Source organism: Artibeus jamaicensis, unplaced genomic scaffold (genome assembly GCF_021234435.1).
Source record: "Artibeus jamaicensis isolate MK-2021 breed Jamaican fruit bat unplaced genomic scaffold, CSHL_Jam_final contig_484, whole genome shotgun sequence".
In the NCBI taxonomy this organism is placed as follows: Eukaryota; Metazoa; Chordata; class Mammalia; order Chiroptera; family Phyllostomidae; genus Artibeus; species Artibeus jamaicensis.
Genome location: NW_026521859.1, coordinates 11,405,606 through 11,431,991, shown reverse-complemented (window position 1 = coordinate 11,431,991; position 26,386 = coordinate 11,405,606). Strand labels below are relative to the sequence as shown.

General features: G+C 52.4%; 3 protein-coding genes across 3 annotated transcripts in view; 2 read left to right on the top strand and 1 right to left on the bottom strand.

Moving 5' to 3' along the window:
• Positions 1-14,733, top strand: part of CUL9 (cullin 9) — a 39,463-nt gene extending 24,730 nt beyond the window's left edge. The window contains exons 26-40 of the mRNA XM_053668305.1: positions 4,369-4,508; positions 4,625-4,754; positions 4,893-5,092; positions 5,505-5,755; positions 6,726-7,071; positions 10,537-10,677; positions 10,820-10,984; positions 11,228-11,391; positions 11,959-12,052; positions 12,575-12,649; positions 12,759-12,869; positions 13,002-13,119; positions 13,488-13,621; positions 14,209-14,291; positions 14,369-14,733. Coding sequence (XP_053524280.1) covers positions 4,369-4,508; positions 4,625-4,754; positions 4,893-5,092; positions 5,505-5,755; positions 6,726-7,071; positions 10,537-10,677; positions 10,820-10,984; positions 11,228-11,391; positions 11,959-12,052; positions 12,575-12,649; positions 12,759-12,869; positions 13,002-13,119; positions 13,488-13,621; positions 14,209-14,291; positions 14,369-14,576 — 2,360 coding nt within the window. The 3' untranslated portion in view covers positions 14,577-14,733. The remainder of the gene's footprint in view (positions 1-4,368; positions 4,509-4,624; positions 4,755-4,892; positions 5,093-5,504; positions 5,756-6,725; positions 7,072-10,536; positions 10,678-10,819; positions 10,985-11,227; positions 11,392-11,958; positions 12,053-12,574; positions 12,650-12,758; positions 12,870-13,001; positions 13,120-13,487; positions 13,622-14,208; positions 14,292-14,368) is intronic.
• Positions 14,734-15,119: 386 nt separating this feature from the next.
• On the bottom strand, positions 15,120-18,987 carry DNPH1 (2'-deoxynucleoside 5'-phosphate N-hydrolase 1). The gene is made up of 4 exons (XM_037154339.2): positions 18,757-18,987; positions 15,813-15,881; positions 15,538-15,648; positions 15,120-15,371 (listed from the first exon to the last, which is right to left on the bottom strand). Exons 1-4 carry the CDS (start codon positions 18,956-18,958, stop codon positions 15,253-15,255), a joined length of 501 nt encoding a protein of 166 aa, XP_037010234.1. The 5' UTR covers positions 18,959-18,987; the 3' UTR covers positions 15,120-15,252.
• A 6,832-nt stretch (positions 18,988-25,819) lies between these two features.
• Positions 25,820-26,386, top strand: part of TTBK1 (tau tubulin kinase 1) — a 40,825-nt gene continuing 40,258 nt past the window's right edge. Inside the window, exon 1 of the mRNA XM_053668326.1 lies at positions 25,820-25,871. The gene's annotated coding sequence lies outside the window, so the exon portion shown is untranslated. The remainder of the gene's footprint in view (positions 25,872-26,386) is intronic.

Genomic DNA, 26,386 nt, shown 5'->3' with positions numbered 1-26,386 from the left:
ATAGCCAAGTAGATGGCCAAGTTTGTAAGTGTTCGTGTGTGATTAAGAAGAATGTGTGTTTCCAGCTGCTGGGTACAGTAGTCTACATATTTCACTAAATTGATCTTGTTAATTGTATTATTCAAATTTTCTTCTTTTGAAAAAAAATCCTCACCCAAGGATGTATTTATTGATTTTAGAGAGAGAGGAAGAGACAGAGATAGAAACACTGATGTGAGAGAGAAACATCAGTTGGTTGCCTCCCATACGCGTCCTGACTGGGGATCGAACCCGCAACATTTTGGTGTCGGGGATGGTGCCCCAGCTAACTGAGCCAGCCAGCCAGTGTGTGGTTCAGCTTTTCTGTAACCTTGCTTGTTTTTGTCTGCTCGATCTATTGCTGAGAGAGGTATGCTGTGGTCTACCATTTATGATAGTGAATTTTTAAACTAAGTATGTAAATTTTGCCTCACATAGTTTTGACTGTGTTATTTTGACTGTGTTATTACATGCAACTTTGAAATATATTTTGACTGTGTTATTACATACAACTTTGAGATTCTGTAGCAGGGCTGCTTACAGAGCTCTCTGCAGTGGTGGTGAAGTTCTGCTCTGTGAGAGGTGATGGGCATTTGTGGCTGTTGAGCACCTGAAATGTGAGTGGTTCGGCAGGGAACTGAATATTTAATTTTATTTACGTTAACCAGTTTAAATTTAGCCACATGTGACCTTCTTTCTAACAAAGCCTCAGAGTCTGTTTTTATCTTGTGTTTATAGTGCACCAGCCTGCTTTAGTGGGTGTTTTTCTAGTGCCTCTTTTTCTGTCCTTTTGCTTTTTGTCTGGATTGGTGTTTCCATGTGCTCTTTGTATGTATATACATATACTAAAGTGTGTGTATGATGTGTGCACACATAAATATGTATGCCTGTAATTGCGAGTTTATATATGCACACACACACGTAATTGTATATATGTATGTGTATATGTGCATGTGTATATACAAAATTGAGAGTAAATTGCATATATATGCTGGCCGTTTGCCTCTAAGTACTTTAATATATATTTCTTAAGAATAAAGGTATTCTCTTATATAACCGTAATTCATTTATCAATTTTAAACATTTGATATTTCTGTATTCCAGCTTTACCAATTGATTCCATGTCTCTTCCTTTCTTTAGTCCAGGACAGGATTCAGTCTAGGGTCACCTATTCTGTTCGTTGTCGTGTCTCTGGTCCTCTTGAATCTGGAAAAATTCCTCAGCCTTTCTTTGTCTTTTATGACATTGATATTTCTGGAGAACACAGGCTTTCTAAATTTCCTAACAGTATCTCATTTTCCATTTGTGTGGTGTTTGTTCATGGTTGGTGCCGGGTGTGCATTCCCAGCCAGAACACTGAGTAAGTGATCTGCATGCCTCTCAGGGCCCTGCACTGGGAAGCAGTCAGTTGTGATCTGCCCTTTTGGGTTGTTAATTTCGACAGTCTGGTCAAGAGGTTTGAGTTCTCCACTGTGTTGTTATTGTTGTTTTCCCTTGCTGCTCTCAATAAGCAGTCTCTTGGGGGAGATACTTTAAAACCTTGCTTGGGAGTCGTCCCCCCCCGTATCGTTGTACTTGTAAGTTAGCCATACTCTTGCATTTTAGGCATGTGTCTTGTAAATACCTAGAATTTGTTTTGTATTCAACTTAATGATCTCTTTTTGAGTTGTCATTTTTAGCCTATTTATAATTACTATGAGTAACCACATACTGGATTTTTATTTTTAACCTCTTATTTTATGTTTAAGTTTATTCTTCTTATAGCTTATTTTTTTAAAAGATTTATTTATTTTCAGATAGAGGGGAAAGGAGGCAGAAGAAAGGGAGAGAAACATCCATGTGTGGTTGTGTCTTGTGTGCCACCCCCTGGGGTCCTGGCCTGCAACCCAGGCATGTGCCCTGACTGGGAATCGAACCGGCAATCCTTGGTTTCACAGCCTGGCACTTAATCTACTGAGCCACACCAGCCAGGGCTATCCTTCTTATATTTTAAAATTTTAGTTATTTCATATATACAATAGAACAGAGGGGTTGGCAAAGTAGGTTTACAGTTGTAAGTACACGAAACAGTTTATTCTATTATTATTTTTATTAATTATTGTATTGTTTGTATTGCAGCTGTAGATCAGCTTTGCCAACCCCTGTATGTAAAACACTGTAGTTAAAAGAAGAAGAATAAATTGAACACCTTTACAGATAGGATTCTACACTGAGTTTTTGTGCTTTTTTTTCTTTCTTTTAGATTGATGATTTTTTAACTCTTTGTTTTTATCAGTTTTGGCAGTTACATATTCTGTTTCCATGGCCAATTATCCTTATGTTTTTAAGCTATATGTTTGACTTGTTAATAGTATCACCTCCTCCTTCCTGAATAATAAAAAGACCATACACAATCTTAGCTTCAGCTCTAACTCAAATCTTGCTTGTCACTGTTGTTCAGTATTTTAGAATGATCTGTTTTCAGTCATTAGTGTTACTGTTTCATTCAGTTGGTGTTTAGATTGGCTGTCTTACCAGTTGCTTTACACCATTCCTTTTGTATCTTGATTCTTCTTTTTTAAAAATACTTTATTTATTTATTTTTAGAGAGAGGGGAAGGGAAGAAGAAGGAGTGGAAAAGAAACATCAGCGTGTGGTTTCCTCTCATGTGTCCCCTGCTGGGGACCTGACCTGCAACCCAGGCATGCGCCCTGACTGGGAATCGAACCAGCAACCCTTTGCTTCGCAGGCCTGTGCTCAATCCACTGAGCTACACCAGCCAGGGCATCCTTTTTTGTGCGTTTAGTTTTCTTTCTGAAGTCTGTCCTTTAGAAGTTTCCTCGTTGAGGGAGTATTGATGGAAAACCAGCAGTTTTTGTTTGAGAATGGTTTATTTTCAGCCTCGGTTTTAAAATCTTTTTATTATGATAAATTTCAGACATACGCAAAAGTAGACAAAATAGACAGATCCCAGTCGGCAACGTGGGTCAGCTCGTGGCCCGTGGTGTTTACTCTGCGTTCCCGCCCAGCTGCCTGGCCCTGAAGTGTAAAAGATAAAGACTGTCTTTAAAGGCAGGGACACTACAGTCCTTAAGTCTTTAGAAGTTCAATTCTTAATATCATCAAATATACATTTAATGTTCTAGAGTTTTTTTAATTGTTTTCTTTGTTTATTGAGGATCCAGACAAAGCCCACACGTGGCATTTGATTTAGTTCTGTTTTTTATCTCCCTTAATCTGTGGGCCCCATCTCCCTGGGGTTTTTTTCTACCCTTTTTGCCATTGTGGAGGAAACCAGGTTGTTTGCCAAATAAAGTTGTTGACAGGCGGGATTTTGCTGATTGCATCCACAGGTGTCCCCTGGCGTACTGCTCCGTCTCCTGCATTTCCCGAACACTCATGTTTAGCTGTGGAGCTTTTTCAGATTTGGGTTTGATTTCTCGGGCAAGAACGCTTCCTCGGTGGCCTTGTGCCCTTCTGCCAGGAGGCGCGTTGCGCGTCTCGCTGTCTCTGTTGTTGAGGGGTCAGTGGGTTTCTGGGTTGTCAGTCTGACGCACACGTAGTTTCCCATCAGCTTTTCATCAGACACTCGTGCGTTGTCATCGCGCAGGTCTGTCGTTTCGTTGGGGGCTACGAACCACTGATGTGCTCATTTTGTTCTTTCTTCATGTATTGGCTGAAATGCTGTCTCTGAAAAGGGAAACTTGTCACCAACTTTTAGTCCCTTGAAGTACAGTTGGGGTGGGAAAGGCTCGATTCTTTCCTCCTCCCTTTACTTTGGACCAGTTTTCAGAACAATGTATTGGTTCTCTAGCATCCTCCCAAGGTGACCAATGAGGTCTTCTTAAAAAGAAAAAAACTATCACTGTGAATTCATAGGTTTGAAAAATACTTCCTGTGTTTCAGTCCGTTGCAGGCGTATTGACTGACCAATTGACTGATTTTTCGATGTTCATGTTGTCCCGTCTTTGACCAGAGAGCATGACCTCTCAGGTTGGCTCTTTCCGATACTGCTCCCTGTGACAGTATCTTCACTGTCTAATATAAGCAAACATCCGAAGTTCACTTGCCCGAGCTGTAAAACAGGACACCAGCCTAGTAGGTCTGTGCAACCGTTAGCTCCTTAAGGGCAAAACCCCAGGGCTCTGGCGTTTCTCCCGAGGAGCCTGCCTGACCCAGGGCTGGGCGTGGCGTGGACTCCCAGGTACGTGCTGGGAGGCGGCACGGAGGGGGCCAAGCTCTGGAAGCTGTAAATGCTGGGGCCAAGAGACTAGCAGGAGCCAACTTTAACTAATAGTACACCCTCGCCTCAACCCTTAACCCCCTGTCTCCCCTCTTTGTCTCCGCCCTTTTTCTCAAAACTTTCCCAGGTCAGAACCACCCCGTCCGAGGACCACATCGGCGGCTGCAGTGGACGTGGCTGGGCCGGGCTGAGCTGCAGTTTGGGGACCAGACTCTGCACGTGTCCACCGTGCAGATGTGGCTGCTATTAAATTTCAATCAGACAGAGGTGCCTCAGCCCTTCGGCCTCCCTCTGTCTTTTCTTCCCCCTTGTGTGCCACTGTTCTCCTAAACTTCCTCCTTCCATTCTTCCCACTTCTGACTGGCCCTGTTTCTCCTTACCAGGAGGTGTCGGTAGAAACCCTGCTGAAGAATTCTGACCTCACCACACAGCTACTGCTCCAGGCGCTTTTGCCCCTCACCTCTGAGAATGGCCCTTTGACCCTGCATGAGGGTCAGGACTTCCCACGTGGAGGTAGGTCACTGGGGCTGGCCTGCGACTCTGCTGTTAGTGGGTGGCGCTCTCAGGGTGGAGTAGTGTAGCAGGGAGTGAGAATGGGGTCCCTTTTCTGTTCCTTCCGCTCCTTGGGTACTAACCGCAAGTGAGTTTCAGGTGTGCTGCGGGTTCGTGAGCCTGGGCTCCGGCCCTGTGGGGAGGCCCTGTGGCTGGTACCTTCCCAGAAGTACCTGAATGTAGAGAAGGATGAGGGCCGGACTCTGGAACAGAAGAGGAACCTCTTGAGCTGCCTTCTTGTCCGTATTCTCAAAGCCCATGGGGAGAAGGGTCTCCACATGGATCACCTGGTTTGTCTGGTGAGTAGACAGGGCACCATGAGGTTAGGGATGGGGGCTAGAGCCTGGGGTCACTGCAGGGGAAGGTAAACTCTCAGTGTGAGGCCTTGTAGGGTAACATCTCTGTCTGGGTTTTCTACTCCTGACAGGGCAGTTAGACGGAAGGCAGAGACAAGACATGGCGTGAGTGTTTACCCTCAGACCAGGTCCTAAATCTAAGAGTTGGCAATCTGCATAACAGTTCTGTGGGATAGGCAGCATTATTATTATCATAGTGACTCCCATTGCACAGATAGGAAAAATGAGGCATGAGAGAGTTAGTAACTTACCCATAGTCACACAGCCAGTAGGCGGCTCCGCTGAGCATCGAGCCTCGGGAGGCTGGCTAACCCCAGCATAAACAGGGCCTGCCTGTGTCCCCTCCTCTGTCCAGGTGCTGGAGGCCTGGCAGAAGGGTCCAAATTCTCCGGGAAGCCTGGGCCGAGCGGTGGCCGGCGGCGTGGCGTGTACCAGTACAGACGTCTTCTCCTGCATCCTGCACCTCCTGGGCCAGGGCTACGTGAAACAGCGGGATGACTGGCCCCAGATCCTGACCTACGCCGCCCCCGAGCCCACGGAGCCCTGCCGCGGGCAGGCAGAGGTGCCCTTCTGTGGCGGCCAAACCACCGAGGCCTCCAGTCCTAGGTAGCTGCCCTCAGCCCCTTCCCCCTGCTGAAGGGGCTCCAAGCCAGTACAGAGGGGTGGGCTCCCACAACTTGGGAGGGGCTGCAGTGCCAAAGCCAGGCTCCCCTGTGCGGAGGCACTTCATTTCCTTCTTTGTCTAATGCCGTTTCCCCTCTCCCTGAATTTCCCCCAAGTTGATTGTCCTCACTCCCTCTCCCAGTGTCATTGCCCCTTCTTTTCCTTTCTAATCAAGGGTCTTGCTGTCCCCACCCTCCTAGAGTCAGCCCTTAGCAAGGGACCCAGACCTGTAAGCTCCTTTACGTATATGTCTCTCATTCTAAGCAAACGTGAAATACGCACTATGCACTGAGTGCTAACTGTGTACTCTGTTCAGTGAAATGTACAGACTCTAAGTTTTGGGGAAGCTTGTCCTACAGAGGAGCCCGCCATAGGTGCCCCCTAATGAGCTAAAACTTTTCACTTGGATCCAGTTCACCAGAAGTTTTTGTGGCACCACTTTGATGCCTGTTATTTGCATGGGGTGTAAGTGAGTTCTCTCTCCGTGTGTGTGCAGCACCTGGGATCTTGCTGAAACGCAGGCCCCGGTTCAGGGAGCTGCCTGCACTGCCGGCCCACAGGCCGCGCTGACTGGAAAGGCCGCGGGCTCTTTCTCATCAGAGCTGGTAGCCTTTTGGGTGGGACCTACAGTGGGACTGTCCCATCTACTGTAGGTCAGTTAGCGTCCCCCTCTGCCCACTAGATTCCTATAGTGCCCCCTGTCACTGCAACAGCCAGCCCAGCCCCCGAAACTGCAGATGCTTCTGGGGAGGACCCTGCTGTACCAGTTGGTTTGGGTGGTCATCCTCCAGCTGGTTAAGCAGTCACGAGCAGGGATGTGCAAGTGGAGAGCAGGGGAACAAGGTGGGGTTCAGTCTGCAGCTTGCATAAGCAGGACAGGGAGACTGACCACTGACCCTTCTCTGCCCCCAAGCCCAGAAGCTGTGGCCGCCCTGGCATCTCTTCAGCTGCCTGCAGGCCGCACCATGAGCCCCCAGGAGGTGGAAGGGCTGATGGAGCAGACGGTGCGGCAGGTGCAGGAGACACTGAACCTAGAGCCAGATGTGGCTCAGCACCTTTTGGCCCATTCCCACTGGGGCGCCGAACAGCTGCTGCAGAGCTACAGCGAGGACCCACAGCCACTGCTGCTGGCAGCGGGACTGTGGGTGCCCCAGGCCCAGGCCGCCCCTGCACGCCCTGACCACTGCCCTGTCTGCGTACGCCCCCTGGAGGCCGACGAGGACCTGCCTGCGCTCTGCTGCATGCACTGCTGCTGCAAGGTGAGGCCGCCCTCCCTGCCCCGCCGACTTCTGCCGGAGCACAGTTCCTGGGGGACGGCAGCTGCTGGCCCCAGCGCCGCCATTTCCTAGCCCGGGAATTTTGGGCAAGTGTCCTAGTCCCTCTCAACCTAGCTCTGTCATCTGCCCTGACATCCTGAAGGCGGCGGTTAGGGTCCAGCATCAGGGGTTCTCAGGCTCTGCCGCATATTCTAAACACGCTGGGAGCTTTTAGAGATCCCGGGGCTCATGCTGCACCCCAGGCCAGTTAAGTCAGGATCCGCAGGTGAAATCCAGGCATGTGCAGCTTTAAAAGCACCTCAGGTGATTGCAGCGTTCAGCCAAGTTTGAGAAACACAGATACACACTGACACACACACGTCTCACACACACGGTGTACATTAAAGCACTCTGAGAGTGAGAAGTGTTACTGAATTGGTGACGGCCGCAGTTCATGGCTTCCTCTTCATCATTCGAGTCTCCTTACCTTAGAACATCACTGCTGCTTTTATATGGGGAGGGCCAAAGTGGGTTTGCAGTCGTTCATATGTGAAGTAATACAATAATCACTAATAATACAGGCATAAACTCTATTTCATGTACTCACAACTGTGAACCTGCTTTTGCCCCACCCTGGTATACACTGGTGTATCTCATTTAATTTAAAAAAGTGCAGCAAACCAGAAAAACAGAAGGGGATCACGGGAAGGCAGGGTTTGTTGTGTTAAAGCTGAAGCAGAGAAGGCTGGCGGCTGGGAGGGGGGTTGAGGCGCTGAGCACTGTCCGACGTTCCCGGCCTCACAGCTCGTAGGACAGGGTCCGGCCACACGGTCAGGACAAGCGCCCCATTGTCATGAATCTGCTGCCTCTTCCAACGGCGTCTCCCGTCGTGGGCGACCTGGGACATGGGCAGCACGGGCGTGTGTGCCAGTCCTTTTTTTCCGGCTCTTTTGCTCGGCTTCAAGTGCCTCCTCTCACGTAGGTGCCTGTGCTCGCCTTTTCCCAGGTTCTTACTTATTTCCTTGACGCTTTCATTTTTTCGTTCAGCTGGTATTTGTCATGGTTGTGCTGTGTGCATAGGTCTGCATGGGCGCGTGGGAAAGTCCAAGCAAGAAGCTACCAAGTGCTGGTGATAACAGCGGCCAATAGTCCCGGGGACTTGCTCTGGGCCATTGTGCTGTGTTCTGTGCATTGTGGTGCCTAGTTCCCACCCTGGTTCCCTGTGGGGCCGGTATTGTGCTATCTCCGCTTCACAGACTGTGGGCTGAGGCCCTGGGAGGAGAAGGAACCTGCCCAAGGTTAGGACTGGATTTTGGCAGTCTCGGCCAGGGCTCTCTCCCTCTACAGAAGGGACTGCACTGGGGTCGCGTTGCTGGAAGTAACTGGCTTAGGAGCGGGCTGAGGGCCTTGTCAGGGGCCTTAAACTGGGGAGGCCGGGGGAGGCCGCTGTCTTAGGGAAGAGAGTGGGGGACAGAGGGAAGAGTGGGTGAAGGCACGGTGAAGCGATGGGCGGTGGCGGGAGAGAAGGTTTGGCAGGTGGGCAGGGGCCCGATGGGGTTGCGACTGCCATACAGGGTTTCACCATGGAGGAAGCCATGGTGGGTTTTGAGCAGGGGAGTGATGTGATCTGACTTACATTTTTGAAAGGATCAAAAATGTGAGGGGAAATAACTTGGACAGAACAAGAATGGAAGCAGAGATAACCATTTGAAGACTTATTCAAAGAGGCAAGAGAAGGGGCCGCTGGCCTGGGGACTGAGGGGAGGAGAGGAGTGGGTGGGTCGGGCTGCATTTGCAGGTAGAGCAGGTCAGACTTGGGGGATTGGAGTTGGAGTTTAGGACTAGGGAGCCCTGAGTGGAAGGGGTGTGTCATCTTTGACTGAGTTGAGGGAGATTTCAGACCTGGGACTGGGAATGGAGAACAGGTTTTTGAGGGGAAGTTCAGTCTTTTGTGTCCATGAAGTTCATGCTGCTTGTCGGACACCTGTGTGGGACTGGTGGGTGGGCAGGGGGGTTTGGATTCCGCAGTAAGTGAGGAAGCCTGGCTGGTATTGTCCAAGGAGAGAGAAGCAGGCCCAGGGCGTTGAAGGTGGGGCACCCCCACCCTATAGAGATGTGGAGGCAGGGAGCCCGAAAACTTAGCTGAGAGAAATCGGCTGACAGAAGAGGACAAGGAGCCGCTGAGTGAGCCGCGGCTGGATGGCCCCCGGCACCATGGAGAACTCAGGGGTGGGGAACCCTGGGGGCTGCAGCACTGGAGGTGGCTTCCCGGGGTGAGCCTTGGGTGGTGAGGGGGTTGTCCAAGGGACGGAGACCTGGTTCCAGTTGGGCTGGGCCATGGGGACAGCATGAGCCAAGAGCAAGCCCAAAGCAGAGGGGCTCCCTAGGGGAGTGAGGCGTTGGCCGGGCTGTCCTCTGTGGTGGGAGGGGTCCCACCGCCTCCGTGTGGCTGCAAGTGAGCCCTCTGAACTTGGAGAAATTTCCTGTTTTATCTTGGAAATTAGGGATTTTGCCTTCAACATCCCAGTTTATCTGGGTTTGTCTCACTATGTGAAAAGAGATTTGTTTTGTTTTGTCTCTTCCTCCGAGTAAAGGTAGCCCAGTAAAGTGCTCCCCATTTATCCTGGAGCTTTGATGCCATGGACGCATGTCCTCTCTTGGGGTCAGACACGTCACTGCAGAAGCTGGCCGTTGGCAGTGTGAGGGAGGGGCTGTTCATGGAGTCTTTTAGGAGGCTCGGGCTGCTGACCCCGCAAAAACCAAGTGGGCTTGATGGGGAAGCGCAGGGTGGGAAGAACGTTCACTGGGACCGGCTCCTGCAGCAGTTCAGGAGAAGACAGTGGCTTGCTTGACTTAGGGTGGGGCAGTGCCGTGGGCGAAAGACAAGGGTTCAGGAGGTGGGAAGTTCTGGCCCTGGGACTGGCTGGGAGCAGTGGGGCCGTTTATCAGGATCTGGGCGATGCCATGGTCAAGTCTGTTTTGTGAAGAAGAGGCTGAGACTCGGGGGGAGGAGCTCAAGAGAGGCATTGAGGTGAGCGGGTGGAGCCGGGAGGAGGGTCCTCAGCTGTGTGCAGACCCAAGGCCAGCCACGCAGTGGGGACAGGGGACCCGCCTCCCAGGCCCCCTTCCTCTCTCACCTTCTTGCTCTTCCAGTTCTTGCTTAGAACTTGAATCTTTCTTCTTTTTTTGATTCTCTTTCCCCATTTTCTCCATGTCCATCCCAACGATAATTGTAATTGGCTTGCTGTCCTGGCCCACACATCCTCAAAGACAACTGTAACTTGGGCCAATCCTCGGAAAACCCACGGAAGCCAGAAAGATTGGGGTCAGTTTTGAGGTTGATCTAGAGGCAGGCTCATCTCTGGCCCCCTGCGTCGGTGGGGAGAGGGGCCAGATGAGCCCCCAGGGTGCCCTCTCCTCGTGCTGCTCCCACACCGTCCCTGAGCAGCGCCTCCCTTTCCCTCCCAGGCCTGCTGGAATGAGTATCTGATGACCCGGATAGAGCAGAACCTTGTGATGAACTGCACCTGCCCCATTGCTGACTGCCCTGCCCGGCCCACGGGAGCCTTCATTCGTGCCATCATCTCCTCACCAGAGGTCATCTCCAAGGTACCCCCTCCTCTGAGAGAGGCCCTGGTGCACAGCCAGAGGGGCAGACCCCAGGGAGTGGGCTGATGTGCGGGATACTGAGGACCCTGGAGATGTGGTGTCCTGGAGAGCCACTCACCTAGTGGCACCTACGCCCCCACAGTACGAGAAGGCCCTCCTTCGTGGCTACGTGGAGAGCTGCTCCAACCTGACCTGGTGCACCAACCCCCAGGGCTGTGACCGCATCCTGTGCCGCCAGGGCCTGGGCTGCGGGACCACCTGCTCCAAGTGTGGCTGGGCCTCCTGCTTCAACTGTAGCTTCCCTGAGGTCGGTGCCCACCCCGGCCTCAATCCTGAGGCAGTACCCACACCCCACCCCGCTCTGCACCCCCTGCCTGCCACACGTATGCAGATCCGGCCTCGTCCTCATCCTCTGCCACCAAGTTGAGCTCTGTTCCTCCTCCTATGGCCGCCAAGCGGGACCTCCCTCCCTCCCGCTCCCCCATGTACGCCAGCAGGAGGGCCACCCTCAGTAAGGGCTTGGCTGTGTCCTCGCATCCCCCCGCTCTAGGCACACTACCCTGCCAGCTGTGGCCACATGTCTCAGTGGGTCGATGATGGCGGCTACTACGAGGGCATGAGTGTGGAGGCTCAGAGCAAGCACCTGGCCAAGCTCATCTCTAAGCGCTGTCCCAGCTGCCAGACCCCCATTGAGAAGAATGAGGGGTGTCTGCAGTAAGAAGGGAGTGCTGTGGGCCCTGGGGGGAGTCGGTGGGCGTGCAAGGGGTGGGAGCCCTGGCAGTGAGAGAGTGGTGGGGGAGCTCACTGCAGAGCTGAGCAGCCAGGGCAGTTACCCACCCATGCCCTCGGCCCCTGTGGACTGATTCCTAGAGCTCATGTTCCTGTCCCCACTTAAAAAAAATGTTTATATTTTAGAGGGGAGTGAGGGAGAGAAACATTAATGTATGGATCAGTTGCCTCTCGCTCGCCCCCAACAGGGGACCTGGACTGCAACCCAAGCACATGCCCTGTCTGGGATCAAAATGGTAACCTTTCGTTAAGCAGACTGGTGCTCAAGCCACTGAGCCCCACCAGCCAGAGCTCTAGGCTCTGGACACTTTTAACTCAACACTGGAAAGGGGAATTCAGGAGCGAGGGTGTATTCAGTAGGAACCGCCAAGGTTAGGAGACTGAGGGCATAGAGGAACCAGGGACATCGTTGGCGGTGCATCTAGGTCCCTGGCATCCCTGGTATGGCCCTGGCCAGAGGCAGGAGTCCTGACCAGCTAGCTTTCTCCATAGCATGACCTGTGCCAAATGCAACCACGGATTCTGCTGGCGCTGCCTCAAGTCCTGGAAGCCAAGTCACAAAGACTATTACAACTGCTCCGCCATGGTAAGGGGCTAGGCACCGGGGAGGGCAGAGGCCCGCCAGCAGTTGGGTGGGGGGCTGTCTGCGGGGCCCCATGCAGAGGGTCTGTGCAGAGCAGCCCAGCAGTTGCTGGGACAGTGGGAGAAGACAGAAGCCACCTAGGCCTACAGATGGTAGGAGGTCTGCCCTGCGAGGTCTGTGCCCAGAACTAGAGGCCCCAGAGTGGGGCTTCTCACACCCGGCTGACTACGGGAGGGCCGAGGCGGACTGGCCTTCCCAGGGCAGCAAGGCAGAGCGGCGAAGAGCAAGGACTGAGTCAGAGCCCAGTTCCACCACTTAGCGTGAGGCTTTGGGTCCGTTTATTTGTCCTCAGCATTCTCATTGGTAACGGGTAGTAACACGACCTACCTCACAGAGTTCCAAGGGTTGGAAACCTAGATGAAAAAGTCCAGGTAAAGTGTTGGAAGGCCTGTGTGAACAGCAGCCAGTCTGATGAGCCCCATTCCACCCCAGCAAAGCACAGTAGCCCCTGGTGTGTCCTTACAGGTGAGCAAGGCAGCCCGCCAAGAGAAGCGGTTCCAGGACTACAATGAGAGGTGTACTTTCCATCACCAGGCCCGGGTGAGGCGGGGGAAAGAGCTGGTTCCGGGGAAGGCCAGAGGGCGGACGGGTGCGGTCCTGATGGGGACGTGTGTGCACGTGTGGTGCTGAGCCGCCTTCCTCTGCACAGGAGTTTGCCGTGAACTTGTGGAACCGTGTGTCTGCCCTGCACGAGGTGCCCCCACCCAAATCCTTCACCTTCCTCAGCGATGCTTGCCGGGGACTTGAGCAGGCCCGAAAGGTTGTGGTGGGTGGGAGCGGGGAGAGATGTGCCAAGGGGGTCTAGTGGGCTGGGCAGCCGTCCTCTGACCTGTTGGGCTCAGAGGAGGGAGTGAGGAAACAGGTGGGAGAGGCCTGACTCGGGCTCCCCCAGGTGCTGGCCTATGCCTGCGTGTACAGCTTCTACAACCAGGACACGGAGCAGATGGACGTGGTGGAGCAGCAGACCGAGCACCTGGAGCTGCACACCACTGCCCTGCAGATCCTGCTCGGTGAGCCGCACTGCCTGCTCAGGCCTCTCCCTCAGCTGCTCCCCTCTGAGCATCCCATTCCAACGAGCAGGGACCCCACAGCACCCCCACGCCCACCTCCCATCCGCCACTGTCCTCTTCCTCTTCCTAATTCTTCACGCCCTCATCACCTGTACAGGCTGTCCTTGCCTGTGGACACAGGTCTTCGCCTGACCTTTGATTTGATTAGGCTCTGTTCCCACTACTGGAGTGTAAGCCTCAGGAGTGGGAGTCTAGAGCCGGGTCTGGTGGATGTTAGCAGAACTTGGTAGATGTCTCGCAGGGGTTTGTGGAAGGAGGGGGTGGGGGGGCTGGAAGGAGGGTGGAGCCCTGTGCTGTCTCCTCCGCAGAGGAGCTCCTGCTGCAATGCAGAGACCTGGCCTCGGCCCTGCGCCTGCTGCGGGCAGACAGTCTCCACATGGGCCTGGAGCTGCTCCGGCTGATCCAGGAGAGGGTGCTCGCTATCCTGCAGCATTCCACCCAGGTATGCCGCCCCTACCCAGACGAAAGGCCGCAAGGGTGGACAGGTATTCAGAGACCTGGGTGTGTCCCCGCTCCCAAACCAGCCACTGGATGCTTTGGAATCAACCCAGATTCAGGCTATTTTGCCAGATTCTTGCTCATCAGATTCACTTGGGGAACTTTTTCAGAAGTACCCAGATGTGGATTCGGAGTCCCAGGAGTAGGGGGCCAGGGGACTGGGGTTCATTGGAGTAAGGAATCTCCGAGATTCTTTCTAGCTCTAATGCTCCGATGCTGGCTACAAACCTGCCCTCAGGGAGCGTACAGACTGGCAGTAACTCAGGCAGAAAAGTCATGCACAGCACTGTAAGCCCCAGGAACACAGGGCCAGCAGCCTCACCACCGTGTCCTTGGCCCTGGAGACCAAGTCTAGTTAAATCACACAAGGCAGTGCTTTGCCAGGGGCTGCGGTGTGTGAGGGAGAACAGGCGGGAGCATTCTTCCCGGGGCGGCACCATGTGGGCCCTCAGGGAACTGGCTGAAGGAGTGCTGGGCACCCAGGCCCGGTGGCCTCTACCGTCCTACTCCCGCATCCTCCTGTCTCTGCAGGATTTCCGGGTTGGTCTCCACGGTCCACTGTTAGAGGTCTGGGAGGCAAAAGAGGCAAAAGGGTCCAACGTGCCCAGCAATCAGTGAGTATGGGCGGAGCCTGGGGGGCGGGGCCGGGCGGCCTGGCTTCCGCTGGGGCTGAGCGGCTCTCGCTCTCCAGGCCCCAGGGCTCCTCGGGGCTGGAGGTGGCTGAGGAGGAGGAAGACGAAGACGAAGAGGATGAGGATGAAGTGCCCGCGTGGCAGCAGGATGAGTTTGACGAGGAGCTGGACAACGACAGCTTCTCCTACGACGAGGAGTCTGAGAACCTAGACCGAGACACTTTCTTCTTCGGTGACGAGGAAGAGGATGATGAGGCCTATGACTGAGGGGCGGGACACAGGGAGCTCCTGCAGCTGCCCCAGAGCCACGGAGCCGAGGGGGCCGGGACTCACCCCAACGGTTGTCATGGGGTATTCGGAGGGAACGATTCCCAGTACCCGCAGCACCTTCTTGTTTACTGAATAAACTTTTTTCACAAACTTCTCTGAAGTGTTCTGGGCAGCTAGCTTCCCCAAAGGCCCGCTTCAGCTCCCCCCACCATGCCCCACACTCACCAGCCCTCCTCATTTTTCAGTCTTCTGTAGACCTCCAGACTCTTCTGTCAGCAAAGGCCCAAAGCCGGCCCATGTGACCTAGGCTGATCACAGCCAGTGAAGGTCCACACTGCGGGGGGGCCAGCCCCATGTCACAGGAGGCGGGACAGCCAGTCCCCATGCTCGGCCTCCCTCTGAACTCTTGAATGCTCCTGGCAAGGGCCTGAGGGCATTAGGAAGTATGCCGCTCTTAGGGTTTCTCTGTATCTTGAAGTGGGGTGGGAAGAAGATATTATTGAGGCCCTGCCGTGGCCTGCTATACATACATACGTAAAGTCAGAATTGTAAACATATCTTTTAATTTGGCACTGGGATAAAAGACAGGGATGGTATTACAGCTGGGGCTGGGATCAGAAGAATTTGGTAAAGTGGGGTTAAGTCAAGTGGTTGGGTCGAGGGAAGAAGCCACCTATTCGGGAGGATGAGCCTCAAAATACCGATCCAGCAGGGCCTCCACCTCTCCCTCTTCATAGTCCCACACCTGGAACCGTGCGCCGTCTGCTGCGCCCCGGATCATGGCTGAAAGCACTGGGAAGGCAGAAGAAGGTCAAAGTGCCCCCCCATACCCCCCTCTGTGCTCCCTTCCCCAGCCCTTGGGGGAGACACTGTACTCCCAAAAAACAGGCAGCTGAGGACTGGGTCCTGAGAAAGCTCGGAAGGGAGGGAGTGGCCTTCCAGGGCTTGGTGCTCTCACCTCGGCCAGACTGTGGGCGGAACAGGCACAGGACTTGCTTATTGAGGGCGGCTGCCCGGCCCAGCTCATAGCCGACACCCAAGGATGGCTGGGTCACTTCTGCTACAACCACTGGGAAGAAAAATCAGACTGAGGCTCCATGCCCAGGCTTGTAAGAGAAAGACGGCTGTGAGTGGTGAGGAGGGAGCTCTAGGGAGGCCTAGGTGGGGAGGCCAGGCATGTTCAGGGAACCTAATACCCAGGTGAGTTCACAGGTAGGAGAGGGGGCCACTCACAGTCCGCCCGCTGCAGCCAGGCCAGGTCCCGCTCATGGATGAGTCTGTCACCCCCAGCAGCCTCCTCCCCTGTGGTTGAGAGAAAGCTGGTCAAGGCCATGCACCACGCTCCGTCTCAGAGCTACTTAGGACCTCTCCTCAGCCCGTCCCCCATATCCATCCTGCTCTGGAGGGAGGGTGGAAGGCCCAACGCTGAAAGTCCATGAAAAGGAGTAAGGAAATGGAAGAGCTGCAAGACAAATTCGATCATGTACAGGGGGGGTGTGATTAGGGCCAGATGAATGGTACAAATGCAATTAAGGGGAGGACTCGCTCACTGTGGGTTGGAGTGATTAGAAGTGGTGAGGAGGGAGAGCATCCCAGGTGGGGAAATGGCAGGCAGGAGCAGGGGCTGGTCCATGCAAGGGAAGGGTGGAGGAAGACTAGATGAGAGCCTAATGGAGTGGCTCTCAAGCTTTGGTAGGTACCAGAATCACATGAGAACTTGCTAAAACTATAAAGACCCAGGTGTCAGTGAGCCCGGCCACTTCGCAAGCTCTCCAGGTGATTCTTGTTGCCCCCAAAGTTTGACAACCACTGCCCAAATGCATGCAAAGGGACGCGTGGTTGGCGATGGGAACACAGGTGGGAGAGGCATCCTGGGGCAAGAGGCAAAGGATCTCGGCTCCAGCTTGGTTAAATGCTACTCTTCAGTACTGTTAAGGCCCACAGCTGCTTGCACCAGGACAGAATCACCGCAGAACTTGTTAAAAGAGATTCGAAGGCTTCCTCCCAAACTACTGTATGAGATTCTGCATTTAAACAAACTCCCTCATTATATCTGAGCATGCTAAAGTTGAAGAACCACCAGGCAGGCGTGGACGGACTGTGGGAACTGATGAACCTCATTTGCACAGGCCCTTTCCAATACCCTAGCAATTTTGTGATTTCGTCTTTTTAAAGAGGTCTCCCAGAACTTTGTCAGGGCGCACAGATCCTGGATCTGTCCCCGGGCATGGGAACCACTTAAGGTTTTGTGAGCAGAAGTACAACAGTTTTAGACAGTTTTCAAACTAGAAGAGTTCGATCAGACCGACCATGGTTTAGACAGAGCCAGCACTAACAATGGATTAGCAGAAGAAGGAATAAAGAGAGCAATTCCACTTGCAATAGCATCAAAGACAATAAAGCAGTTCAGAATAAATTTAACCAGAGAGCTGAGTGGTCTGCACACCGAAAATGATAAGACATGGATAAAAGAAACTGAAGACGGCACGAATAAATGGAAAGGCATCCCGTGTTCATGCGTTGGAAGAATTAGTACTGTTAAAATGTCCGTACCTAAAGCCATCTACAGATTCAGTGTAATCCCTATTAGATCACATTGGCATTTCTTACAGAAGTAGAAAAAACAATCCTAAAATGTATGGTATCCCAGACAGCCAAAGCAATCCTGAGAAAGAAGAACAAACAGGGGTCCATCATACTTCCTGATTTCAGGCTATAGTATAAAGCTACGAGGTCAAAACAATCTGGTACCGCCATGGAAACAGACACATAGACCAACAGAACAAAATTGCAAGCCCAGAAATGGCCCTGGCCTGGCTGCTCAGGGGGTTGGAGTGTCATCCTATACACCAAAAGTTTCCAGGTTTGATGGGGTGCATAGGAGAGGCAACTGACAGGTGTTTCTCTGGCTCTCCCCCTCCCTTCCCATCCCTCTAAAGTCAGTGAGTGTGTCTTCAGGTGAGGATAAAAAAGTAGAACTACCATATGCCCCAGCTATCCCACTTGTGGGATTATATAACCACAGGACACAAAAACACTGTCGCTGGGAGGTCTGCACTCTATGTTCAAAGCAGCACCCCTTACAACAGCCAAGATACGAGGAAACAACCTAAGCATCTGTGGGTGGGTGAATAGGTCAAGTTGTGCATGTATAAAATGGTATAATATTCAGCCATGAGAAAGAAGGAAATCCTGCCATTTGAGAAAACATGGAAGGACTCTGAAGGCATTATGCTCAGTGAAATAAGTCAGACAAACACAGATAATGTATGATCTCACTTACATGTTGAATCTAGAAACCAAAAAAAACCCAACAGAAAAACCTAAACTCCTACTAGAAGATATTGCATTTGTGGTTACCAGAGGTAGGGGGACAGGCGATTGGGAAAATACACAAAGGAGTCAAAAGGTACCAACTTCTGGTTTTATAACCAGTAAGTACTAGGGATGTAATGCACATGACGACTCTACCACTGCTGTGTGGTTATCTGGAAGTTGTTATAAGAGTAGATTCTAAGAGATTTTATCACAAGGAAAAAAGTTATTTTGTGAGACAATGGACGTTAACTTATTGTGTTGATTCTTTCACAACACATGAAAGTCCAATCATCAAACTTGTACAGTGCTAAGTTCATTAGAGCCTAATAAAATTGGCAAGAAAAAAAAAAAAAAGACTCAGGGGCCAGGAGCAAAACACGTAAGCAGAAGCCTGATCACAAGGTGGTGGTGGAGAGAACTGGGGTCTGCCTGGTCTAAGGGCTGACACTCATACGGCAAAGGAGCAGGACGCAAGTCGATATGCTTTGTCTTCAGTGGGAGAGAAGACGCCAGCGGCGGGGCCGGGGGGGGGGGACACACACAGAAACCCAAGCAGTCCCGTCCACGCCCATTCTGTCCCTCCCTACAAACCACCCTGGCACGAGCTGGAGAAAGTTCTCCATGAAGAATCTAAAGGTCAGAGTAACAACTGAGTGCAGAGACTATCCAGCTAGATCTGGACACAAGCGGCCTAGTCCGGCTCCGTTTTCTTTTAGCTCAGGGTGCTCGCTCCAGGCCAACGGCCCTCAAGGCACAGAGGAGGGCAGCCACCGCCCGGGAGAGGGCAACTTCAGTAAAGGGGCGGGGCCAGACGCGTCACTGTCCCCCGCAGCAGCGCTCCCCACCCCCGCGGCCTCACCCTGTGCGCCCAGCTCCGCAAACGCCACGTGCTCGGTAAGCACGGTCCCGAAGCGCCGCAGCCGCGATACGATCCGCTGGTACACCGCGCGGTCCTCGCGTCCGCCGCGGATACTCCCGCAGAAGTACAGGGCCCGACGGCAAGTGTCACCCGACTGCCCTGGCTCCCCGCGCTCCCGTGCGCCGGCTGAGGTCGCCGCCATCCCGCCGCCGTCACTGCGCACCTTCCCGCGCCAGGGGGCGCTAGCCCGCGGCCACGTGATCCGAGCCGAGCTTGCGCGAGGGACGTGGTGCTCAAGTGTTCACACCTGTAAAACGGAGGCGAATTGGGAACGTGGGTGACAATGCCCACGTCTGAGTAACCCACCGCCTCCTGGGTTTCTTAACTCTAACTTGTCCTGGAGGAAGTCTCAGTCTTCTGCACATCACCCACTTCGCTCCCCTCCACACCAGTGTTCGCCATCTCACCAAAGGCAATTCCATCCTCCCAGCTGCTCAGGTCCAAAAGCTTAGCGGTATTCTCGACTCCTCTCTTTCTCTCAAACCCTACATTCCAACCCATCTGCAACTCCTGGCTGATCTCCCTTCTGACGACTTCCAGAATCTCATGCCCACCCACCACCTTGGGTGCAGCCATGCTCATTCAAGCCTATTACTTTCCTCAACAGTCTCCTCACAGGCTCCCCACTTCCCTGCTGCGCAGTCCGGGCTCCGCTCAGCAGGCCGACTGAGCCTGTGAACACTGACCTTCCTCTGCTCAAACCCTCCAGTGGCTCCCTTCTCACTTAGGGTGAAAACCGAAAGTCCCACATGACCTCTTTAACCCCAGCTCTAATACTCTCCCCGGCTTTTCTGCAGCCACGCTGGCTTCCTGGCTGTTCCTGAAGCATGCTGGCCTCAGAGCCTTCGCATTCGCTGTTCCCTTGGGACCCTTTTGTCCCTTTTGTCCCTGGATCACTCCCTCAACTCCAAGTCTGTTTACACATCATCTTTCCTGACCACCCTCTTCAGTAAGGCAGCCTCCTGTTTCCAGTATTCTCTGTCATCCTTCCCTGCTAGCATTTTCTCTTCTCATGTGCCATATACTTTATTGATTTTGTTGTACATGTTTCTACACCTGGTAGAATGTAAGTCCCCAGGAAGGCAGGACTTTCTATCGGTTTGGTTCACTGCTATATCCCTAGATTCTAGATCTGTGCCTGCCACATAGGAAACATTTATCAAATATTTGTTGGATGGAGTGGATTAAATGAGAAGTTGAATTTGACAGCACTTTGTAACCTGCTCAGCCCTGTAGTAAGCTGATAGAAGCAGGCTATTCAGGGAGACAGCCAAATCCAGCATTGTTAACTGGTAATGATAATGATTTCCCTCTCATTTTATTATAAAAATAACACAAATATAGCCCTGGCTGGTGTGGCTCAATGGATTGAGTGGGGGCCTGCGAACCAAACAACTGCGGTTCGATTCCCAGTCAGGGCACGTGCCTGGGTTGCAGACCAGTTCCCAGTGGGGGACACACAGAGGCAACCATACATTGATATTTCTTTCCCTTTCTTCTTCTCTTCCCCTCTAAAGATAAATAAATAAAATCTTTAAAAAATAACACAAATATAGCACTGGCTAGTGTGGCTCAGTGGATTGAGTGCTGGCTTGCAAACCAAAGGGTCACCGGCTCGATTCCTAATAAGGGCGCATGCCTGAGCTGCAGGCTTGGTCCTCCAGAGGACCCGAGAGAGTGCGGGGTGCAAGAGAGGCAACCATACACCGATGCTTCTCTCCCTCTCTCTTTCCCTCCCTTCCTCTTTGTCTAAAACTAAGTAAATAACATCTTTTTAAATGACACAAATATAGGACAAAAAATTAAATGGAACGAGAGGGTATACGGTGGGAAGTGAATCCTAAGACCCCAAACTCATTCCTCAGAGAAAAGTACCATTGGAGTTTCTTCTGAGTGGTAATGATTAAAACATCAAAGTATGGGATTCCAGGACAGGCATAATAACTTTAAAACACAGAAACTTGAAGAGAAGGCAGAGGGATTTCAGGATATTTCTGTCCATTGTGGGTGCAGGCACAGACGAGCCAGGCACCTGCACACACGCACACACACAGAGGAAGCCTCACCCAGATGACATGATGGGCACCCTCCTTCACCCTTGTTATTCACACTCGCACCTTCCCTCCAGTTCTCCCCACAGGTGAGGAACACACATGCACATACACACACAAAGCATCTTGTTCCTGCCTCTGTATCTTACAGAATACAAACCAACCTCCATCTCTGCAGGGCCCACACCTCGGATGTAGCTAACAGCTTCTTTCCACCTCAGGCTGAGTAGAGTAGAAGGGATACTCTGCCTTTTTCTCCACATGGAAAACAACTCCCTGAGATTGGTTCCATACTCATTGTCAGTTGGTGGGGATGCAGAGTCCCCCCCACCAACTCCCTTACCCTTGTGCCTCAGTTCAGGGTGAGGGAGTTTTAGCAAAAGCTAGTCTCATAGCAGCCTAGGCACAATACAGGCCTGTTTCCCCACGGGAAAACCTCTCCGTGGGCGTGGTCCCGAGTGCCACTCGCTCCCCATTGGTTTTCCATGAGGAGGCTGAGCTCCATTTCCACACCACACAAAGCGGTTCCCTAAATATTCTAACAGAGATTTTCAGAAGACTACATAGTATATGATTCCATTTAAAAAATGTCCAGTTCTGACCAGTGTAGCTCAGCTGGTTGGTTGTCTCCCCACAAAGTTAGAACTTGTTGGTTTGATTCCCGGTCAGGGCACGTGCCTGGGCTGAGGGTTCTGTCTGGTCGGGGCACGTACAAGAGGCAACCGGTTGATGTTTCTCTCTCACATCAGTGTTTCTCCCCCTCTCTTTCTCCCTCCTTTCCCCTTTCTCTAAAAATAAATAAATACAATCTTTAGAAGAAATGTCCAGAAAAGGCACATGTACTTAGAGAGGCAGAAAGAGGCCAGTAGAGGCTGGGGTGAGAATGGGTATTGAGTGCAGAGGCCTGAGGAAACTTTCTGAGGGTGTGGAAATGTTCTAAAGTTGCCTGAATAACACACCATACTTTCCTTACCCCCTCAGCCGTCAGTGACATCAGTGGGCACTTAGGTCGTATCCATGTCTTGGCTATTGTAAATAATGCCACAGTGAACGTGGGGGGCACACATGTCTTTTCGAGATAGTTCTTCATTTCCTTTGGATAAAAGCCCAGATGTGGAATTTATGGGTCATACAGTAGTTCTATTTTAATTTTTTGAGGAACCTCCATACTGTTTTGCATCGTGGCTGCGCCGGTTTTCAGTCCCACCAACAGCGCACACAGATGCCTTTTTCTCTGCATCCTCACTGACTCGTTAACTCCTCTGTTTTTGACAGCAGCCGTTCGAACAGGTGTGAGGCGGTACCTCACTGTGGGTTTGATTTGCATGTTTATGATGATGATTAATGTTGAGCACTTTCCATGTACCTGTTAGCCACCCGTAGGTTTTCTTTGGGAAAATGTCTATTTTAGATCCTCTGTTTATTTTAAAATCAGGTTTTTTTTCCTATTGAGTTCTATGAGTGCTTTATACACATTAGATATTAATCCCTTACCAGATATATGATTTGCAAATATTTCCTCCCATTCCATTGATTACCTTTTCATTTTGCCAATGGTTCCCTTGGCTGTTTACCTTTCCATGTTTAATGACCAAAAACTGGTCAGAATGTGTGGCACAACATGTCCAAACTCTGGCCATCAGGCAGCACAGGACAGTGAGCCTGGAAGGACTGAAAACAAGCCAGGCGAGCTCCTCCTTCGCCCCGTCCCCGGAGTGTCCTCTGCGGGGCTTCCGGGCTGCAGGCAGGCGGAACCCAGGCTGAGCCTGTCTGTCTCGGAGTGAGGAGGCTGAATGGGGAGTCCAGGGAAGTCTCCGTAGCTGGTTTGTGGGGGAGAGCACAGGCTAGGAGAGAGAGCTCGGGAATGTTCAGAGGGTTTCCGGTGACAGTCAGCTGAGGACTGAGCAGCACACAGATGTGAGGAAACTCTCTGAGGTGGGAAAAGAACCATCTAAAAGGGGCGGAGCAAACAGTCCTCAGTACTCACTCACTCAAGGGTGAAAACAGCGCCTGTTCCCTCCAGCCAAAGTGGGAAACCTCACAACGCAAGGGGCACTGGGTAACGTACAGCAAAGGGGTCTGCCTTAGTGGTGGGGAAAGTCAGCCTCAGACTAGAGGCTGCTCAGGTCCCACATAACAAAGACTTAAAAAGATCTTTAAGATCAAACTGTTTCTCGGTAAATAAATTGCACCCCAGAACAGAGCTCAAGAAGATTTACTGAAATGGAAAAATATCCAGGATACAACGAGGTAAAATTCACAATATTTGGCATCCAGTAAAAAAACTACACTAGGGATAGAAGCAGAAAAATATGACCCATAGTGAGGAAAAAAAATGGCAACTAACCCCAAATTACTTAGATAAAAAATTAGTAGACAAGTGCATTAAGAGTCATCATAATTATTCGATATGTTTAAGAAGTTAGAAGAAAAATTGAATATGGAAGGTTTTTTAAGACTCAGATTGAATTTCTAGAGATGTAAACTACAAAGAAAAATACACCACGGAAGAAAAAGTTAGTAAATTTGACTGCAGAGCAGCAGAAACTACCCAGAGTGAATGAGCGAGTAGAAGGATGGGGAACGAACAGAGCACGAGCGGGGCCACTCCCAGCACCGGACGTGCAGGGCGGCCGGGACCCCTGCGGGAAGGCAGAGGGCGGGATAAATATTTGAGAAAATAATAGTTGAAACATTTTCAAACTTGATGAAAACTGTAAAGCCACAGACACGAAAAGCTCAACAAATCTCAAGCACGAGGAAAATGAATAAAACGATAGCGAGGTGCATCATAATGAAATAGCTTAAAGCCAATGATAAAAGAGAAAATCTGAAAAGTAATCAGAATAGAAAAAGACACATGACGTAGAGAGAAACCAAGATAAGGATAACTGCAGATTTCCCATCGGAAACGATGCAAGGGAGAAGACACTAGAGTAACATTTTTTTAAGTGTGGGGAACAATTCTAACCCAATCAGACTGTGTATTATCTCTGGTCAGAATTCTTTTTAGAGAGAGAAAGACGAGGAGAAAGAGAGGGAGAGAGAGATCGATCAATTTGTCATTCCACTTACTGATGCATTCATCAGTTGATTCTTGTACGTGCCCTGACGGGGGATCAAACCTTCAGGACAATGCTCTAACCAACTGAGCTGCCCGTCCAGGGCTCTGCTCAGAATTCTTTAGTGATTTTCTGTCTAAAGGCCTGATTGCCCTGGGCACTGACTCTGAGACAGAGATGACCCTGCAGTACAGACTCCAGGCTGGGAGGACCCGCATCTGTAGAGGAGTGAAGAGAGCAGTACCAGGTGGAGGGGGAGTTGAGTTCTGGCGCGGTCTCAGTAGAAGCTGACCCTACCAAGAGTTTTGAAAGTGAACGTGCCTTCAGAGCTGTCCCAAGTTAGGGGAAGAGGGTGAGGCCTTTGTACTCACAGGTTGATCATCGAGCAGGTACGGATGCCCCAGGAAGGGCACGTGGTCTTGGATGAGGCATCTCCTCAGGCCGGGGGGGGGCGGGATTCCCAGAGAAGGAATCCGCCCAGACTCTGACGGGGCATCTGGACGGCTCACCACACTGTCCACTGTACTTTCCCAAATGAAGTGGAGGAAATCCCATCATAGCACAGCACAAAAGGCCCTTCGTTTTGCACATGCCTATGCCCAGCTCACCTCAGGCTGTCCTCTTAGCCAGGAAACCTCTCTCACCCTCTGCCTGGGCTCCCTTTATCTGTTGGAAAACTCCTCCAAATCCCTCAGATTACAGCTGAAAGCGCCTCCTCTGAGATGCCTCCTCTGCCTGTTCTCACAGACTCAGGGACACTTCCTCCCAGCAGAGTGGTGAGGAGCATGGACTCCGAAGCCAGGGTTCGAATCCCAGCTCTGCCACCCGCTAGCTGGGTAACCTAAGGCGAATTACTCAGATTTCTGTAACTTCGTTTCTTCATCTGTAAAATAAGTACAACATTAGCACTGCTACCTCGTAGGGTTGTTAAGAGAACTGAACGAGTGGATATGTGTGGAGTCAGAATAGTGAGTGGCAAGAGCAAATAGTCACTGCTATCATTATCGTTGTCGTTGTAATCGGAAGTGTCCAGTACGCTTTACTGAAGGCATGGGCACGGGAGGAAGGACCTGAGAGAGACAAAGGACAAAATATGTTCAGTGAACGCTGCGCGATCCAGAATGGCAGGAGCAGCCTCTGCGGGCCTGTGCTGGGCAGAATCGTTAATGTCACAGTAAAGAGCGTGCAGCTTATTCGGTGAGCAGTGAGAGACAATGGCAGAGAGAGAGAGGGAGGCTGAGCTAGTGAGCTAAGAGATGAGGTGTCTGTGGGGTGGGGTGAGAGTTACAGGTGAGGGGTGGGGTTAGAGGAACTGGGGTGGGAACAGATGGCAGGTGAGGGGAAATGAGTTTAGAGGAAAGTAACAGAACCATGGAGGGTGGAGTGGGGAATCAGCCGAGGCTGACGGGGACCGACGAGGAGTTACAGAAACATGCTGGGAGTAGAGAAGATAAACGGGCGATGGAGACAGGTGAGGTTTACGGAGACAGGTGAGGAGAGATGGGGCTCTGCTGGGGGACGGGGATCAAGTGAACGGTTGAGACCCGTGAAGAGATCCTAAGAGCTAGAACAGGACCGCGCCCGAGAGTCCTAGGGCTGCAGGAGTGCAGAGGGAGCAGAGTAGAATGTGATGTCAGAGAAAGGGTGGTGATGTAAGAGCCGGGGCGGTGGGGCGCTGATGTCAGGGCTGGTGCTGATGCTGGCGGCGCAGTGCATTGTGGGCAGCTCCCCGCTCTGCCGCTGTCGCCGCCGCCGCCCGAGGAGGATCGGGGCCGGGCCGGGCCGGGATGGTCCCGGTCGGGAGGCCGCCGCCGGAGGGAGCGGGCCGCCCAGCGCCGCACTGAGCCGCCCCCGCCCCCGCCCCGCCGCAGCCCCGGGGGATGCGCCGCCCCAAGCCGCTGCCTTCGCCGCCGCAGCGTCAGCCGCAGCGGGCCCAGAGCAGGTGAGGCGCGGCGGGGCGGGCGGGGGTCGGGGTCGGGGGTCGGGCGGGGGCTCCTTCTACGGCCTCGGCGGGCCTCGGCCTGGCTCCCCTCCCAGCGCAGCCTTCTCCAGCGCCCCCCCTGCTGCTGTCTCCACCCGGGCTGGGACGCCGGCCTACACATCCTGGGCCGCATCCGAGGCCTGGACCGGCTCCCTGCCCCCCACACAAGCCCACCCTCTCCCGCCTACGCTCCAGGGCTTTTGCTCCTCGCTCCTCACCTCAGTCCCTGTCCGTGAGGCTTCAATCTCCTGTCACTCCCGACAAGTCGTTTCCAGCTTTCTGCATAACCTCTCTCCCTTGTCCTCAGTCCCTCCATTTCTTCCACTAGCCTTCTTACCAACTACCTCACCCCTTCGACTGTGCCCAGAGCCCCCTCTCTTGGTCCTGGCTTCCTCATCTGCCACCGAGACCTCTCACCTGTCTCTATCTCACTCAACCCCCTCCTCCGATCCTGCCACCCCTGGTCCCTTCCATTC

What these genes read in the sequence shown, in the direction of transcription:
- DNPH1 (XM_037154339.2), bottom strand. Translation starts at nt 18,958, where the DNA reads ATGGCGGCGACCTCAGCCGGCGCACGGGAGCGCGGGGAGCCAGGGCAG. An exon ending in TGCGGAGCTGGGCGCACAGG is followed by an intron (nt 15,882 to 18,756) that starts GTGAGGCCGCGG and finishes TCTCAACCACAG; the next exon opens with GGGAGGAGGCTGCTGGGGGT. An exon ending in CTGGCTGCAGCGGGCGGACT is followed by an intron (nt 15,649 to 15,812) that starts GTGAGTGGCCCC and finishes TTTTCTTCCCAG; the next exon opens with TGGTTGTAGCAGAAGTGACC.